Source organism: Salvelinus sp. IW2-2015, unplaced genomic scaffold (assembly GCF_002910315.2).
Source record: "Salvelinus sp. IW2-2015 unplaced genomic scaffold, ASM291031v2 Un_scaffold1305, whole genome shotgun sequence".
NCBI lineage: Eukaryota > Metazoa > Chordata > Actinopteri > Salmoniformes > Salmonidae > Salvelinus > Salvelinus sp. IW2-2015.
Window position 1 is genome coordinate 61812 of NW_019942829.1, and position 18892 is coordinate 80703.

Here is an 18892-nt window from a genome sequence, read left to right on the forward strand (position 1 = left end):
ATGATTTGTCCCGTCTCCCCCCCCCCCCTCCTCGGGACCGTCAGGAGATCGAACCAGGGTGTGGATGCAGCTGTGCATGCTGTTCCCCAGGACGAGAGCATTGACTTGTATCAAGTTCATAAAATGCGACACAAGCGGAGGATGCCTTCGGAGCCGCGTTCTCGAGGACGCCCGCCGCACAGAGAACCCGCCGCGCGCAAGGTTAGAAATGTTCTTTTGGACTGCTAGTGAGCACTTTGTGTCGGCGTGACATGATGCCGGAGCAGTGTTCTGATCCGATGGTCTAAACCGTCCCTCCCAGAAATGCTTCTCGTCACATCCCAGCGAAGAGGGAACCTGCTGACATCCTCTGGGCTGTTGCTAAGGAACCCCGTACCACAGCTCCACAGTATCTATGGGCCGGGCCAGTGGCCGGCCAGTGTTAACCAAGTATTATGGGCCGGGCCAGTGGGCTGGACCAGTTAACCACAGTATCTATGGGCCGGGCCAGTGGGCTGGACCAGTGTTAAACCACAGTATCTATGAGCTGGGCCAGTGGGCCGGACCAGTTTAACCACAGTATCTATGGGCGGGCCAGTGGGCTGGACCAGTGCTAAGCCCAGTATCTTTTGGGCCGGGCCATTGCTAACCTCAGTATCTATGGGCCGGGCCATTGCTACCCAGTATCTATGGGCCGGGCCAGTGTTAACCCCAGTATCTATGGGCCGGGCCAGTGTTAACCCACGTATCTATTGGGCGGGGACATTGCTAACCCCAGTATCTATGGGCGGGCCATTGCTAACCCCGTATCTATGGGCCGGGCCAGTGTACCACTATCTATGGCCGGCCAGTGTTAACCACCGTATCTATGGGCGGCGCCAGTGTTAACCACCGTATCTATGGGCCGGGCCACGTGTTAACCACCGTATCTATGGGCCGGGCAGTGTTAACCACCGTATCTATGGGCCGGGCCAGTGTTAACCACCGTTCTATGGGCGGGCCAGTGTTAACCACACGTATCTATGGCCGGGCCAGTGCTAACCCCAGTATCTATGGGCCGGGCCAGTGCTAACACCGTATCTATGGGCCGCGGCCAGTGCTAACCACCGTATCTATGGGCCGGGCCAGAGTTAACCACGTATCTATGGCCGGGCCGTGTTAACCCCGTATCTATGGGCCGGCAGTGTTAACCACCGTATCTATGGGCCGGGCCAGTGTTAACCACCGTATCTATGGCCGGGCCAGTGTTAACCACACGTATCTATGGCCGGCAGTGTAACCACCGTATCTATGGGCCGGGCCAGTGTTAACCACCGTATCTATGGCCGGGCCAGTGTTAACCACCGTATCTATGGGCCGGGCCAGTGTTAACCACCGTATCTATGGGGCGGGCCAGTGTTAAACACCGTATCTATGGGGGGCCAGTGTTAACCACCGTATCTATGGGCCGGGCCCCAGGGTTAACACCGTATCTATTGGGCCGGGCCGGGTTAACCAACCGTATCTATGGGCGGGCCAGAGATCAGTAGATAAAACTCAATTAGAATTAGTGTGAAAATATAAATATATAATACAGAGCATTCAGAAAGTATTCAGACCCCATTCTCCTTTTCCACATTGTTACGTTACAGCTTTATTCAAAAACATTTATTAAATAACCCCCCCCCCCTTCAATACCACATAACGAAAAAGCAAAAACTGGTTTAGACATGTTTGCACATTTAAATTAAAGACAGAAAAACCTTATTTACATAAGTATTAAGACCATTTGCTATGAGACTAGAAATTGAGCTCAAGGGGCATCATGTTTCCATTGATCATCCTTAATGTGTTTCTACAACTTGATTGGAGTCCACATGTGGTAAATTCAATTGATTGGACATGATTTGGAAAGGCACACACCTGTCTATATAAGGTCCCATGGTTGACAGTTCATGTCAGAGCAAAAACCAAGCCATGAGGTCGAAGGAATTGTCCGTAGAGTTCAAAGACAGGATTGTGTCGAGGCACAGATCTGGGGAAGGGTACCAAAACATTTCTGCAGCATTGAAGGTCTCCAAGAACACGGTGGCCTCCATCATTCTGAAATGGAAGACGTTTGGAACCACCAAGACTCTTCCTAGAGCTGGCTGCCCGGCCAAACTGAGAAATCGGGTGAGAAGGGCCTTGGTCAGGGAGTTGACCAAGAACCCGGTGGTCACTCTGACAGAGCTCCAGAGTTCCTCTGTGGAGATGGGAGAACCTTCCAGAAGGACAATCATCTCTGCAGTACTCCACCAATCAGGCCTTTATGTTAGAGTGGCCAGATGGAAGCCACTCTTTAGTAAAAGGCACATGACAGCCTGCTTGGAGTTTGCCAAAAGGCCCCTAAAGTCTCTCTGACCATGAGGAACAAGATTCTCTGGTCTGATGAACCCAAGATTGAAATCTTTGGCCTGAATGCCAAGCGTCACATCTGGAGGAAACCTGACACCATCCCTACGGTGAAGCGTGGTGGTGGCAGCATCATGCTGTGGGGATGTTTTTCAACAGCAGGGACTGGGAGACTAGTCAGGATCGAGGGAAAGATGAACAGAGCAAAGTACAGCGAGATCCTTGATGAAAACCTGCTCCAGAGCGCTCAGGACCTCAGACTGGGGTGAAGGTTCACCTTCCAACAGGACAACAACACTAAGTACACAGCCAAGACAATGCAGGAGTGGCTTTGGGACAAGTCTCTGAATGTCCTTGAGTGGCCCAGTGAGAACCCGGACTTGAACCCAATTGAACATCTCTGGAGAGACCTGAAAATAGCTGTGCAGCAACTCTCCCCATCCAACCTGACAGAGCTTGACAGGATCTGCAGAGAAGAAATGGGAGAAACTCCCCAAAAACAGGTGTGCCAAGCTTGTAGCATCATACCCAAGAAGACTTGAGGCTGTAATCACTGCCAAAGGTGCTTCAACAAAGTACTGAGTAAAGGGTCTGAATACTTAAATGTAACGTAAATGTAAACGTAAATGTAATATTTCTGTTCTTTTGCTAATATTTCTCAGAACATGTTATTGATTTGTCATTATGGGGTATTGTTTGTAGATTATGAGGGGGGAAACTATTTAATCTATTTTTAGGATCGGGCTGTAACGTTAAAAAAAATATGTGGAAAAAGTCAAGGGTTCTGAATACTTTACGAATCAGTAGATGCTTTTATACAACGCAACTTAACAAAATGTATGCACACATGATTGTATGATTGACCCCAGCAGGAATCAAACCCACAATCCTAGAGTGACAAGCTCTAGAACGTGATCGACGCAGAACCAAAAAGACAAGGATAGCTTTCATAAATGAAGAATGTTTACCTGTCCGTCTCGGCCGATCTTTACAGGCTTGTGTTCATTCCACGGGTTGGAGAGGTGAGCCGTTTTAGTGAACGGCAACTCCCGTCTGAAAACATGAGATTTAAGATTATTCGTTTACACCGGATCATGGGATGCACAAGTCTTAAAACAGATCTGAGATCACAAAACACTGAATTGGCTGGGGGGGGGAAATCTGCATATTCATATTTCTGTCTGCTACCACAATGCCAGTAAAGACATGAGACACGTTCCAAATGGCACGCCAAACTCACTATGTAGTGCACTACTTTTGACCCAAACCTTATGTGCCCGGGGAAAAAGTAGCGCACTATATAGGGAATAGGGTGCCATTTGGAACGTACCCATGTCATTGAGGATAAGCCAAAAGCAGTGCGTTTACCTGCAGATCCAGTGGATTTTGAACACCCCACCCAGCATCTTGGCATTCATCCCAGCAGGCAGGACCCAGTGGATGGGAGACCCTCCATGATGGGACTCCGAGGACAGCCTGGCAAAACCTACACACACAGGAGGACAGACCATATTCAGTACACTACACACAGGAGGACAGACCCTATTCAGTACACTACACACAGGAGGACAGACCCTATTCAGTACACTACCACGGAGGACAGACCCTATTCAGTACACTACACACAGGAGGACAGACCATATTCAGTACGCTACACACAGGACAGACCATATTCAGTACACTACACACAGGTCGACCTCCGCACAGCATGATAACATCAGGGATGTGATCCAAGACAAGATAGAAAACCAAGATCCTGTCTAAGGTAGGGCTGTTAATTCCTGGAAGATCCGGGGGTCTGCAGGTTTTAGCTCCTCCCTTGTACTGCTTGATTTCTAAAGGTTATTGATTAGTTATTGATTAGTTAGTACAATAGGGCTCTGGGGCCTCATCAACCGTGTCTGGATGGCATTATCATTAGCCTACCATCATTATAAATACTGTGCATTCAACACCTCCGTTTCCCTCAAAATAAACTATATTTGGTTGCAATACAATTGATCAACAACAAGTTGTGCGTTCTTTTGATCGGAGATTCGTGTGGAGATACGCACACTTTCCCCGTCGAGTTCAAAAATGGACCAATCCCCAACCTCTGTGGGAAAACTGTCTCGCGCGCTAGGTTTTAGAGTCTTATTTGTGCCTACGCACCTTTGAAAAATGAGGCTCCTGGTGAAAAGTAGTGCACTATTATAGGGAATAGGATTCCATTTAAGATGCAGCGTTGTTTTACCTTGGAACTTTCCACTCTCCCTGACGGAGAAGACCAGGATGACGCTGCGGGCAGAACGGAAGGCAGCGTTCAGCTTCTTCTCATTAACAGGCAGAGTGGACCACACTCCCTGGAAATAACAACCAACATAAAACAGCTGACTTGTTTGTGTTCAGCATCAGTTAACATTACCCTACAGGAACAAATAAAAGTACATATAACTGACAATACGATTTTTGGGCGGTAATTTGGTGTTTTGTACATTCTAAATCAAATATTTTATAAAGCCCTTTTCACATCAGAAGTTGCTTAACAACATGCTTAACAGTTACACAGCCTAGAACCAAACAGCTGGCAAAGCAGAAGTCAAAGCACAGTGGCTAGGAAAAACTCCTTAGAAGAAACCTAGAGAGGAACCAGGCTCTGAGGGGTGGCCAGTCCTCTACTGGCTGTACTGGGTAGACCAGAGGAACCAGGCTCTGAGGGATGGGCCAGTCCTCTACTGGCTGTACTGGGTAGAGATTGAGAGACTAAGTTAAGATAGAGAAGTGCACCTTAGCCTTGGCCAGGGAGACGTTCTCATGGTTGTTACTCTTGATCAGGAAGAAGCGTGCGTCTCGCAGGATGTACTTCAGCTTGCTGGTCTGGTCCTTGCGGACGGCTCGGACAGAGGAGGATAGTTTCTCATGCTTCTTCTCAGAACCTGGAGGACAAAAATAAACAAAAATCACATCATAAAATCAAATTACAGCGGCAATGCCAAGTGTCGGCTGGAGTGGTGTAAAGCTCGTCGCCATTGGACTCTGGAGCAGCGGAAACACGTTTTCTGGAGTTGACGAATGACGCTTCACTATCTGGCAGTCCCGACGGACAAATCTGGGTTTGGCCGATGCCAGGAGAACGCTACCTGCCCCAATGCATAGTGCCAACTGTAAAGTTTGGTGGAGGAGGAATAATGGTCTGGGGCTGTTTTTATTGTTTGGGCCCCTTAGTACCAGTGAAGGGAAATCTTAACGCTACAGCATACAATGACATTCTAGATAATTCTTTGTGGCAACAGTTTGGGGAAGGCCCCTTCCTGTTTTAGCATGACAATGCCCCCCGTGCACAAAGCGAGGTCCATACAGAAACGGTTTGTTGAGATCGGTGTGGAAGAACTTGACTGGCTTGCACAGAGCCCCGACCTCAACCACATCAAACACCTTTGAGATGAATTGGAACACCAACTGCGAGCCAGGCCTAATCGCCCCAACATCAGTGCCCGACCTCACTAATGCTCGTGGCTGAATGGAAGCAAGTCTCCGCAGCAATGTTCCAACATCTAGTAGAAAGCCTTCCCAGAAGAGTGGAGGCTGTTATAGCAGCAAAGGGGGGACCAACTCCATATTAAATACCCATGATTTTGTAAAGAGATGTTGGATGAGCAGGTGTCCACATACTTTTGATCGTGTAGGCATCTGGATTGACGAGAGGCGTGTTTCAGAAAGCATGTTGAGGAGTTAGTTAACCTGTTCTTCTAAAGGAAGGCCGTGTTAACGTGTGTCATTAGACAGCGGAAAACTAATCCTTCCGTTGATATTCATACGGCTTATATCATTTATATGAATGTAGCTGCCACTGTATTGAAAGCTGCTGGACACAGTCCATGATAAACACACTAGGCTTTTACGACGGGGAACCAGGTTCAGGATACATAATAGCTTTCTGTGTCAGAAAGTAGCCTGGTCCTCTTTGAAAGCTAGACTGATGAATTGCACTGTTTATATAAATCCCTCCTACATAAACCTCCGCGGTACCTTCATAGGACAGAGATACCAGACGCGGTTGAGAGATGTCTAGCTCTGGAGATACCTTCCATATTCAACCATGTACATCTGCTGTTAGAGTTTTGGCACCTTACTTTTGGAATAATCTCCAAGGCTCTCTAAATGGGATGGATTGGTGTCTCTAGGACAGTCCAAGGCTCTCTAAATGGGATGGATTGGTGTCTCTAGGACAGTCCAAGGCTCTCTAAATGGGATGGATTGGTGTCTCTAGGACAGTCCAAGCTCTCTAAATGGGATGGATTTGTGCTCTAGGACAGTCCAAGGCTCTCTAAATGGGATGGATTGGTGTCTCTAGGACAGTCCAAGGCTTTCTAAAGGGATGGATTGGTGTCTCTAGGAAGTCCAAGGCTCTCTAAATGGGATGGATTGGTGTCTCTAGGACAGTCCAAGCTCTCTAAATGGGATGGATTGGTGTCTCTGGACAGTCCAAGGCTCTCTAAATGGGATGGATTGGTGTCTCTAGGACAGTCCAAGGCTCTCTAAATGGGATGGATTGGTGTCTCTAGGACAGTCCAAGGCTCTCTAAATGGGATGGATTGGTGTCTCTAGGACAGTCCAAGGCTCTCTAAAATGGGATGGATTGGTGCCTCTAAGGATTAGTCCAAGGCTCTCTAAATGGGATGAATTGTTGGTGCCTCTAGGACAGTCCAAAGCTCTCTAAATGGGATGGATTGGTGCCTCTAGGACAGTCCAAAAGGCTGATTGAGGACCATTTCACTGAAGAATGTGTTTGTTTTCTAAGACTTGTGTTTTGCTTTTAGTGTACTGATGTTTGATACAGGGTTATCTGTGAAAGAGACCTTGGTCTCAGCATGACTCTGTCAAAATAAAGGCGACATAAATACACGGGGCCTCCCGAGTGGCGCTGCATCGCAGTGTTACGGAGTCACTTCAGCCTTGGTGTTTCAATCCCAGGCACTCGTTCACATACGAATCAACATTGGATCGGTGTAGACGTGGGCTAGAGAGGCCGTTTCACCCATTTTCTGATACCAGTCATTTCCTTCTTAATCCACGAAGGGAAGTTAACAGATGTCGGGAGAATGAGATGCAACCAGGATAGTGAAAAGAGAAAAAAAATGTGTTGAGCGGATGTTTGTTTACCTGAGGCGTCAGAACCAGACCCAGAGTGAACCGACTCCCCCTCGGAGAACGACACTGAATCAGACTGGGAATCGCTGGCTTCACTGCGAGTGTCGTAGTCAGGCGGTTCATTCACAACTCTCTGATCCCCTTCCTCCTGTTCATACTCTTCCTCCTCCTCTTCCTCGTCTTCCTCTGGGCCCTTCTCTCCCTCCTCCTCCTCTTCTTCTTCCTCCATCACCTCTTCTCCCTCCATGTTGGACCGGTCTCCCTCGGAGGAGTCGGCCGTGCTGCCCGTCTCCTGGTCTGATGCCTCTTCTTCTGCCTCTTCCTTGGAGGAGGTGCTGACCCTGCCAACACTCCCCTCGATGGGACGCATCAGCTTCTAGACAAGAGGAGAACAGAAAGGCATCAGGGTCTGTATCGCAAATGGCACCCTATTCCCTATATAGTGCACTACTTTTGGCAAAGGCCAAGTTAAATAAGTGGACCATAGGACTCTTCTAGACCAGTGCACTTTAAGTGTTTTCCGTAAGTCAGCCAAATAGAAAAAGCAGCAAGGCAGGGAGTCGTCGTCCCCAGACATGTTTTTTTGCAGAACGAGCTCCATTTGTGACGGCCCCTGGTCTTCCAATGGCTTGATTCACAGCTAAATTATAATAGACTTTAACGACTTCACCTCCCAGATTGGTACAATTAGTTGGGGTATTGAGTAGAAAGACATGAGTTTACAATTAAAATGACAGAAAAAAAATAAAATGGCTTCAGTGTGTTGGTTGTTTTGGATATGAACTAGGGCCTATATGACTTCAGTGTGTTGGTTGTTTTGGATATGAACTAGGGCCTATATGACTTCAGTGTGTTGGTTGTTTTGGATATGGACTAGGGCCTATATGACTTCAGTGTGTTGGTTGTTTTGGATATGGACTAGGGCCTATATGATCACTAAGTAAGATAACCTTTACAATTAAACCAGCCTTCAAGATTATAGTCATGTTTACAGTTCCATGAATTGCCACAATTGTGTATTTGTAAAATTCTGTATTTTATTGGCTCTGCTGCTGTGGACACTTGGGGGCTAAGGAAACGAATGTTATTTTCTATATTTAACAGTTTGGCCTGTCAATCAAATACTGTGGGTGAGAATGTCAGGGAAGGGATAAGATGTTTAAGATAAGCTGGTAGGGTTTCAAACCCATCAATCAAACCCTGTGGGTGGGACTTTGAGGGAAGGCAGGAAATTAGTAATCTAGGCAGAAACGAGTCTAGTCTACTCCTTCAATTTAGTTTATTGTGGCAAAAAAACTAAGAAAAAAAGTTTGGTTTCTATCATATATATCATATATATCATATATTCCCTGTTGAGAAACAATATAGAATTGAAGGAAAATGGTGTAAACATAACATTTCAGGGGAAGGACCCCCAGACCCCACGCTAGATTGTATAAAAGTGGGGGGAGTGCAAAGTCAGTCACCCGTACACCTATAGGTCTGATTAATGCATGAAGCCTGATTAATGCATGAAGCCGGGTGTAAACACGTGCTTTGTTACACAGAAAACAGCAGTTGACTTACTCCAGTTGACCTACATCAATCTCTTTAATAATACCAGACAGGTATAATGACATCAGCTTTTTTTCATCCTATTTTGCACCAGAATGAGGTTCTCCACGACCTATTGTTCCAGCAGTGATGATTCACCTTCTTCATCAAAACGATTCTCTAAATGTATCTGCAGATATTCACCAAGAAGCAGTAGTAGCCTACCAGTACGCAAATTAGTGAGCCAAATGAACGGCTCTCTCACCGATTCGATTCACCTAAAAGATCAGCTCAAAAAAAGAGCCGTTCATTCGCAAACAACCAATCACTAGGCTACGCTGACGAGTCACTTCAGCGGTCACTGGCAAGTCTCGACACGGGGCTTTGAATACTAGGAAAAATAGCAGATTTTTGGTTCACTGTCCCGATGCGACATAATTACGTTGTATGATTTGGAGTTTGACTTTATTCAGTCAGTAATACACCTTCTATAAACTAGTCAACACAAGCTGATCAGCTGCCAATCAAAGAACCGGAAATATGAATAGAATCAAAGGAATCGTAAATAGCCTCCGTACCCCGACTCAGTGGTGGAAACACACAATAAATGAATGTGCCAGAAAACAATAATGAAGTGGACCTCAACTCATCGTTACCAGTTACATAACATGAGATGTGGAAATTCACTGACAGAAGATACAGCATCATGTCCTCTCCTCCGTTCATTTCTATTGTTGACTGCAGCCAACCACAGCGCACAAAAACAGCTACCGAGAAGCGGGACAGACTGACAAACCAGCAGTGTTTCCCTGTCCTACAAACTAGCAGTGTTTCCCTGTCCTACAAACTAGCAGTGTTTCCCTGTCCTACAAACCAGCAGTGTTTCCCTGTCCTACAAACCAGCAGTGTTTCCCTGTCCTACAAACCAGCAGTGTTTCCCCGTCGACGCTGGCTTCGTGACCGACAGGGACCTGTCCTACAAACCAGCAGTAGGGACCTGTCCAACAAACCAGCAGTGTTTCCGTGTCGTCGCTGGCTTTGTGACAGACAGGGACCTGTCCTACAAACCAGCAGTGTTTCCCTGTCGTCGCTGGCTTTGTGACCGACAGGGACCTGTCCTATCTATAGATCACTAGAAGATGCATCTCATTTCATTATAACAAGAAAAGGCTATACCGACTAGCGAAGTGAAAAGACCTAAAACAGCCCAGCAGATTTGCTAAAGTAACTTCCCCTCGTGACCCTTAGTGAAGCCACTCCTACCTCTGTGGTTAGCTCAGGCATGAGGGGCTTGATCCTCTGTCTGTCTGGCTCTCTCCTGCGGCCCAGAGGCTTGACAAGATGGGATGCTTTGGGAGGGTCCCCCCGCTGCGCCCCACCAGCTCGGATGGAATGGGTCTTCCGGTCGTCGTAGTAATCTTCAGTCTTGTATTCGGAGGGGTGCCGCCCACCCCTGAGGTTGACCAGCTTTTTCCCGCTGGCACCAGCCGAGGGGGCAGATCTTTTAGTGGCCTGTCTGGTGGTGTGAGCCGAGGGCCGAAGACGTTTCAGCTCGTGGTCGTCCCCTCGGTCATTCTTCCTCTTAGATCCTGCAGGAGGGGGGAGGGGGAAAGTCATATTAAATCTTCAATATTACATTTTGAAAATGTGTCCATGTTCTTAAACTCTTCTGCCTTGTACTGTCTGTTAAAGTCTCACTTTATTTCTCCCACCGGAGCGGCATCTGTTCCGACTTTGTGGCTGTGTTATGTGATAGAAAAATTACATCCACTACCATTAAAAAGTTTTGGGTCACTTAGAAATGTCCTTGTTTTTTGAAGGAAACGCTCATTTTTAATCCATTAAAATACAGTCAAATTGATCCGAAATACAGTGTAGACATTGTTTATGTTGTAAATGACTATCTTAGCTGGAAATGGCAGATTTTTTATGGAATATCTACATAGGTGTACAGAGGCCCATTATCAGCAACCATCACTCCTGTGTTCCAATGGCACGTTGTCTTAGCTAATCCAAGTTTATCATTTTAAAAGGTTAATTGATCGTTAGAAAACCCTTTTGCAATTATGTTAGCACAGCTGAAAACTGTGCTAACAAAATTGTCATAAAGTGTCTAGTTTGAGAAACAGACGCCTCACAAGTCCTCAACTGGCAGCTTCATTAAATAGTACCCGCAAAACACCAGTGTCAATGTCAACAGTGAAGAGGCGACTCTGGGATGCTGGCCTTCTAGGGAGAGTTGCAAAGAAAAAGCCATATCTTAGACTGGCCAATGAAAAGAAAAGATTAACATGGGCAAAAGAACAGACAATGGACAGAGGAACTCTGCCTAGAAGGCCAGCATCCTGCCTCTTCACTGTTGACGTTGAGACTGGTGTTTTGTCGGTACTATTTAATGAAGCTGCCAGTTGAGGACTTGTGAGGCGTCTGTTTCTCAAACTAGACACACTAATGTACTYGTCTCCATTTTGAGCCTGTAATCGAACCCACAAATGCTGATAGTCCAGATACTCAACTAGTCTAAAGGCCAGTTGTATTGCTTCTTTAAATCAGGACACAGTTTTCAGCTGTGATAACATAATTGCAAAAGGGTTTTCTAATGATCAACTAGCCTTTTAAAATTATAAACTTGGATTAGCTAACACAACATGCCATTGGAACACAGGAGTGATGGTTGCTGATAATGGGCCTCTGTACACCTATGTAGATATTCCATTGAAAAATCAGCCGTTTCCAGCTACAATAGTCATTTACAACATTAACAATGTCTACACTGTTCTAATCAATTTGATTGTATTTGAAAGTTCCATTGATTGTTGACATCTAGTGGAAGCCGTAGGAAGTGAAAACTCATCAATGTCTCGCTGTGATTTCAATGGGACCTTGGTTGAAAATTTGGCACCCCCAGAAAAAATATAAACAGGAAGTGGAACTTCTCAGGGTTTTGCCTGCCATGTGAGTTCTGTTATACTCACAGACATAATTCAAACAGTTTTAGAAACTTCAGAGTGTTTTCTATCCAATACTAATAATAATATGCATATATTAGCAACTGGGACTGAGGAGCAGGCCGTTTAATATGGGCACCTCTGTGCACCTTTCATCCAAGCTACTCAATACTGCCCCTGCAGCCATAAGAAGTTAAAGACCGTTCCACAGGTGCATGTTCATTAATTGTTTATGGTTCATTGAACAAGCATGGGACACAGTGTTAAAACCCTTTACAATGAAGATCTGTGAAGTTATTTGGATTTTTACGAATTATCTTTGAAAGACCAGGTCCTGGTCTTTTTTTTGCTGAGTTCATAATTCACAGCGATTTAGATGGTACAATGATTCTCTACACTATTCAGTGCTTGTTTTCCTCACAAACTGAAATTGAGTGAACCAGTGTATAATTTTAGCAACCAGGAAATATGACACGATTTGACAGCCAAAGTCAGAACAGCTTTCTCATTTTGACAACAGATGCCACTCCAGCAGGAGGGATCAATAGGCCAATATCACAGCCAATCACAACACTGGCGGGTACGGATTACTGTGAAACACGTTCCAATATTAATGCAGATATATTATGGACATTTTCTGAAATTACAAAAGGAAAACTATTCTGTGTGTGGCACCTTTTAAAAAGGTCTTTGTGATCTTGTTCTGTTTGGGGCTTATATATTGTATTCAATAAAATAATAAATAACAAACGTGCACCCTTATTCAACTGTTTGTGTTCTTGCCAACTATATTGAACTATCAACACGTAAAACGTTAGTCCCATGTTTCATGAGCTGAAATAAAAGATCCCAGATCTCCATACGAACAAATAACTTCTCAAAATTGACCCTCACCAGGGTCTTGACTGCAGTTTGACGTCGTAACCGATTTCAGTGGGCAAATAGCCACTGACACGTTGGAGAAGTGTGCTCTTCACAGATTAATCCTGGTTTCAACTGTACCGGGCAGATGACAGATGGCGTTGTGTGAGTGAGCGGTTTGCTGATGTCAACGTTGTGAACAGAGTGCCCCATGGTGGTGGTGGGGTTATGGTATGGGGCAGGCATAAACCACAGACAACGAACACAATTGCATTTTATCGATGGCCATTTAAATGCAGAGATATCGTGATGAGATCCTGAGGCCCATTGTCGTGCCATTCATCCACCGCCATCACCTCATGTTTCAGCATGATAATGCACGGCCCCATGTCGCAAGGATCTGTACGCAATTCCTGGAAGCTGAAAATGTCCCAGTTCATCAATGGACTGCATACTCACCAGATTTGTCACCCATTGAGCATGTTTGGGATGCTCTGGATCGACGTGGACAACAGCGTGTTCCAATTCCCGCCAATATATCCAGCTACTTCACACAGCCATTGAAGAGGAGACAACATTCCACAGACCACAATCAACAGCCTGATCAATTCTATGCGAAGGAGATGTGTCACGCTGCATGAGGCAAATGGTGGTCACACCAGATACTGAATGGTTCTGATCCACGCCCCTACCTTTTTTTAAGGTGTCTGTGTCCAACAGATGCATATCTGTATTCCCAGTCACGAAATTGACCAGTTTCCTTATATGAACTGTAACTAAATAAAATCTTTAAAATTGTTGTATTTTGCGTTTATATATATTTTTTTGTTCAGTGTACATTGCAAAAAGGGATGACAAAGACTGACAGTGATTTGGGCATGATGGTACAGATTGGCAATGAGGCTCGCTAATATAATCTTTTAACCTTTTAAAATGACCAGAAGTGCACTGTTAAAAAGGTACCTTTTTTCTGGACGTGCTGTTCACTCTCAGGGTTATAGAGCTCGTCATCCTGGTCAGGGGCCTCGGTGAGGATGTCATCCAGGACGTTGAGCTCTCCCTCTGGGACGACAGATTTAACCACAGTTAGACATAGCAAATTTCAACATAAGAGTGCAGAGTCCATTTAGGGTAGATTTCAACATAACAGAGTGCAGAGTCCATTTAGGGTAGATTTCAACATAACAGAGTGCAGAGTCGCAATTTAGGTAGATTATTCAACATTAACAGAGTGCCAAGAGTACATGCATTCCATTTAGTGTTTGAGTATAGATTCCACATAACAGAGTGCAGAGTCCATTTAGGGTAGATTTCAACATAACAGAGTGCAGAGTCCATTTAGGGTAGATTTCAACATAACAGAGTGCAGAGTCCATTTAGGGTAGCTAACTTGGACCAAGGCCCATAGAGCTCTGGTCAAAACAAGTGCACTATGGAGGGAATAAAATGCCATTTGGGATGTAGGTAGCATACGTGTTTTTAATCAACTTTGAGAATCAGAGTCGAGTGGCTAGACTTGTTAAAGTCGACTAAACTCAACGAGTTATGGAGTTGAGCGGCAAATATTCTGGGTGGAGCTCCGACCAGGTCCCGGATGATCAAATCATAGGGCCAGGGGGCTTTGGGTAATGAAATCAGTATTTTACATGTGTGATGTCAGAGCTCCAGTCCACCAACATTAGTCAACGCTCAACTCCATCATAAAATGGTGAAGTTGAGTTTAGTCAGCTAGTTAGAGGCATGATTGTACTTGTTATCCCCCTGCATCCAAGCCACTAGTCTCAGATAGTAGTTGGCAGGGTGAATGAACGAGCTGCTGCAGTCACTACGGAAGCTTTTCTCGAGCACCTGGTTCAATTGTGCATTGGGGGAAAAAAATGTAACTCTGTAACTGGTTCAACTAGTGAGAAAAATGTGATTGTGGCAAGAATGTGTGGGTGGGACACACTACCAGCCCATGTCCAATCAATTGAATTTACCACAGATGGACTCCAATCAAGATGTAGAAACATCTCAAGGAGGATCAATGGAAACAGGATGCACCCGAGCTCAATGTTGAGTCTCATAGCAAAGGGTCTGAATAGTTATGTAAATAAACATGTCTAAAAACCTGTCGTTGCTTTGTATTATGTAGTGTGTGTAGATGAGGGGGAAATAAGTTATTTAAATCAATTTAAGAATAAGGCTGTAACGTATCAAAATGTGTAAGGGTATGAATACATTCCAAAACACACTGTACATATAATTAGCGGATCCTGTGTTTTTTTTGTAAGGTTAGTGTGAACAGGACAGGCCTAATCGCCCAACATCAGTGCCCGGCCTCACTAATGCTCGTGGCTGAATGGAAGCAAGTCCCCGCAGCAATGTTCCAACATCTAGTGGAAAGCCTTCCCAGAAGAGTGGAGAAACTCCATATTAATGGCCATGATTTTGGAATGAGATATTCGACAATCAGGTGTGCACATAATCATGTCGGGTACATTATCTTTTCTACATACTTTATATCTGGTGTTAGTCATATAACTTAAAAGCATTTTTCCATTGTGAAATAAATAAATAAACACTGGACTTATGCATCCCGGGGGGGGGAAACTGTCTTGAGAGGCATTAGACTAGTTCGAGGAGCCAAATAGCGTATGTTTGATGTGCGCGTGAAAAGATAAGACAAACGAAAACACAAAATGATGCTAATTAACCAAATCTATTTTCTGCAGCTAACCGTTAACTTCCCTAATGTGTAGGTAGTTTGTGATATATTGAAAACATTAAATTGACTGTTTCTGCATATTGATTACGAGACATTCCTAAAACAGTCCTAATGATGGAAAAATGCATCACCCAGAGACACATTTGTTTATTTTGCAAGCTATAGCACACAATATTGTACTGGAAGCTATAGCACACAATATTGTACTGGAAGCTATAGCACACAATATTGTACTGGAAGCTATAGCACACATTTTGTACTGGAAGGATAGCACAACAATAGTTGTACTGAAGCTATAGCACACAAATATTGTACTGGAACTATAGCACACAATATTGTACTGAGCACACTTGCTAAGTAGCACACCTATTGTACTGTGAAGGCTATACCACTCAATATTGTACTGTTAGCTATAGCCCACACAATATTGTACTGGAAGCTATAGCACACAAATTTACTGGAAGCTATACCACTCAATATTGTACTGGAAGCTATACCACTCAATATTTTACTGGAAGCTATAGCACACAAAATTGTACTGGAAGCTATAGCACACAAAATTGTACTGGAAGCTATAACACCCAATATTGTACTGGAAGCTATAGCACACAAAATTGTACTGGAAGCTATAACACTCAATATTGTACTGGAAGCTATAGCACTCAATATTGTACTGGAAGCTATAGCACTCAATATTGTACTGGAAGCTATAACACTCAATATTGTACTGGAAGCTATAGCACTCAATATTGTACTGGAAGCTATACCACACAATAATTTACAAAAGTAGGATTGAAAAGGACCATAGAGTTTAGTCAGCTTTGTGTTCTTTTTTTTTGCCAATGAAAATCTGGTATGCAGCTGCATGGACCGATTCATAATTAAAACATTCTCCATTCAAGGTTTAGTCGATTTCCTCCTAAACTAAAACGCACCATGTAAAGTGTGGGTCCCATGTTTCATGAGTTGGAATATTAGATCCCAGTAAATGTTAATATGCACAAAAAGCGTATTTCTCTAATTTCGTGCACAAATTTCTTTACACATCCCTGTTAGTGAGCTGTTCTCTGATTAAACAGCATGATCAATACACAGGTGCACCTTGTGCTAGGGACAAAAATGCAATTGGCATGCTGACTGCAGTAATCTCCACCAGAGCTGTGTCATTGAATTTAATGTTCAAGCTGAATCCAATGCCGTTTTAGAGAATTTGGCAGTAAGTCCAACAGGCCTCACAACCACATGTAACCACGCCAGCCCAGGACCTCCACATATGGGTTCTTCACCTGTGGGATCATCGGAGACCAGCCACCCGGAAAACTGTGGAGTATTTCTGTCTGTAATAAAGCACTTTTGTTTGGAAAAACTAATTCTGATTGGTTGGGCCTGGCTCCCAAGTGGGTGGGCCAATGCCCTCCCAGGCCTATCCATGGCTGCGCCTCTGCCCAGTCATGTGTGAAATCCATAGATTAGGACCTCGTGAATTTATTTCAATTGACCGATTTCCCTATATGTAACGAAATAAAATAATTGAAATTGCTCCATGTTGCGTTTATATTTCTGTTCAGTATAGATTTAAATGGCGAGTAGGCTGAAAAAAAGGGGTTAAATATGCGTACTTTCTTTGGGAAACATACGTTTCCACCGCCATGCTAGAGAGTAATGCTACTTCCTGATGTTGCACGGCTGCGTTCTGTCAGGGGTAAACAGACTGTTGAAACCTGATTGGCTTAAACAGATAAGCGACATCCCTGACTAGCATTCCTAGGCATTAGCCATTTTAGTGTTGTGTTGGAAAATGTCTCAAAGAAAGCGCACATAATTTGCCCGCCATAAACTATTGTTAAGGAGTTACTCGAAGACTTTGCAGCATTAATGGATCATGTACGTACCGGTACACCGGGGATAATGTTAGAATTTCGCTACACACGCAATAACATCCGCTAAATATGTGTGTGCGACCAATAACATCTGCTAAATATGTGTTTGCGACCAATAACATCCGCTAAATATGTGTTTGCGACCAATTGTACTGAAGCAATTCCAGATGTTTGGATCGTAAAATATCGCCATACGCCGGAATATTAATCGAATATAACGTTACATTTAACTCTCATCATACATTTCCAATAGTATTCTACTTAATTAGGTCAAAACTGCTGAATGAGTCCAATAACGTGATTTATTTTGGTGATCTACCATATTTATATTTAACTAGGCAAGTCAGTTAAGAGCAAATTCGTATTTCCAATGACGGCCCTGGAATGGGGTTTGACTTGGCTACTAGAGCCAGGTAAGGGGTGCACAAATCGGGTACTCGGAATTCAGTTGCACAATTCTGCTTGATTTTGTTTGATAGCTAATGCGACGTGATACTAGCGGTTAACCATCGCTGTAGATAACGTTACCTAATACCTCAATAGTTAGCTAGCTATGGCCAGAGTATAAACCTGGGTGTACTTTTAGCTATCGATAGTTAGCTACCAAGCTATGGCGATGTCGTTAGCTAATGTAGCTAACTAGTAAGAGGTGGTCGCGTTAACCTAGCTAATGAGCTAACTGGCTGTGTCCAAATTAATTTGATAAAGTTTAAATTAACCATTCTTGAAGGCAAATTGTGAGTAACTGGACTACTGTCAACGATGGCTTTCTAGCTAGCATAATTGACAAAGAAATAGGAGGACCACACGGGACAATGGTTAGCAAGTTAGAGGCGTTGCTAGCTAGCCAACGTTACTGCGACGAACGCGCCGTACCTTTCTCGTCTCGTCTGTCGACCGCCATCTTCCGCCCCTTTCCCTGCTTTCCGCAAACCTTTAGAGGACTCGTTTTGTCACCCCTCACGGTTGCCCTATACCTAACTACGCAAAAAAAAGGTGGTAAATTGATGGTCCCCTCTCAATGTTTACTGGAAGTAGGTCTCATCGTAGCTACTGAAATGGCGGATTACTGCATCCCTCCTGCTGCAAAGGGTCGTTACCACAGCCACAAAGTCTTAGACCCCTCCTATTTCGGCACGTTATCGTCTTTAAATGTGATGAAACCTAACATTAAATACAACCTTAACCCTAACGTTGACCACACTGGTAACCTTATATTAAAAACATAAAGAAGATTTTTGTGTTCAAGAATTGTTAAGATATCGTTAACTTTGAGACTGTGCTATCTAGTGGACCGCTACAAAGCGTTTTACCCACAATTCCGAGGGCTGGGTGGTAAGCAAATTTACATCAAAGAGGAAGAGAGAGGCCCAACTTGTTTCCCTCCATCAGGTGGCGTATTTTCTCCCACCAAGCAAGGAATTGGTTTTTGTATGGAGATCAAAAAGTGTTGAATTTGGTCAACAACAAAAATTAATGTT

General features: G+C 44.4%; 1 protein-coding gene and 1 long non-coding RNA gene across 2 annotated transcripts in view; one reads left to right on the top strand and one right to left on the bottom strand.

Annotated features, from left to right (window-relative positions):
* The window catches only part of LOC139024288 (uncharacterized), a 1098-nt gene extending 131 nt beyond the window's left edge, over positions 1–967 (top strand). The window contains exons 2-3 of the long non-coding RNA XR_011475579.1: positions 831–892; positions 924–967. This is a non-coding gene — a long non-coding RNA (uncharacterized lncRNA). The remainder of the gene's footprint in view (positions 1–830; positions 893–923) is intronic.
* LOC112070364 (YTH domain-containing protein 1-like) overlaps positions 1–18525 on the bottom strand; it is a 35740-nt gene extending 17215 nt beyond the window's left edge. The window contains 8 exon segments of the mRNA XM_070438939.1: positions 3321–3405; positions 3721–3838; positions 4586–4694; positions 5119–5267; positions 7495–7858; positions 10279–10604; positions 13788–13886; positions 18288–18525. Coding sequence (XP_070295040.1) covers positions 3321–3405; positions 3721–3838; positions 4586–4694; positions 5119–5267; positions 7495–7858; positions 10279–10604; positions 13788–13886; positions 18288–18315 — 1278 coding nt within the window. The 5' untranslated portion in view covers positions 18316–18525.
* Between the last annotated feature and the right edge of the window lie 367 nt (positions 18526–18892).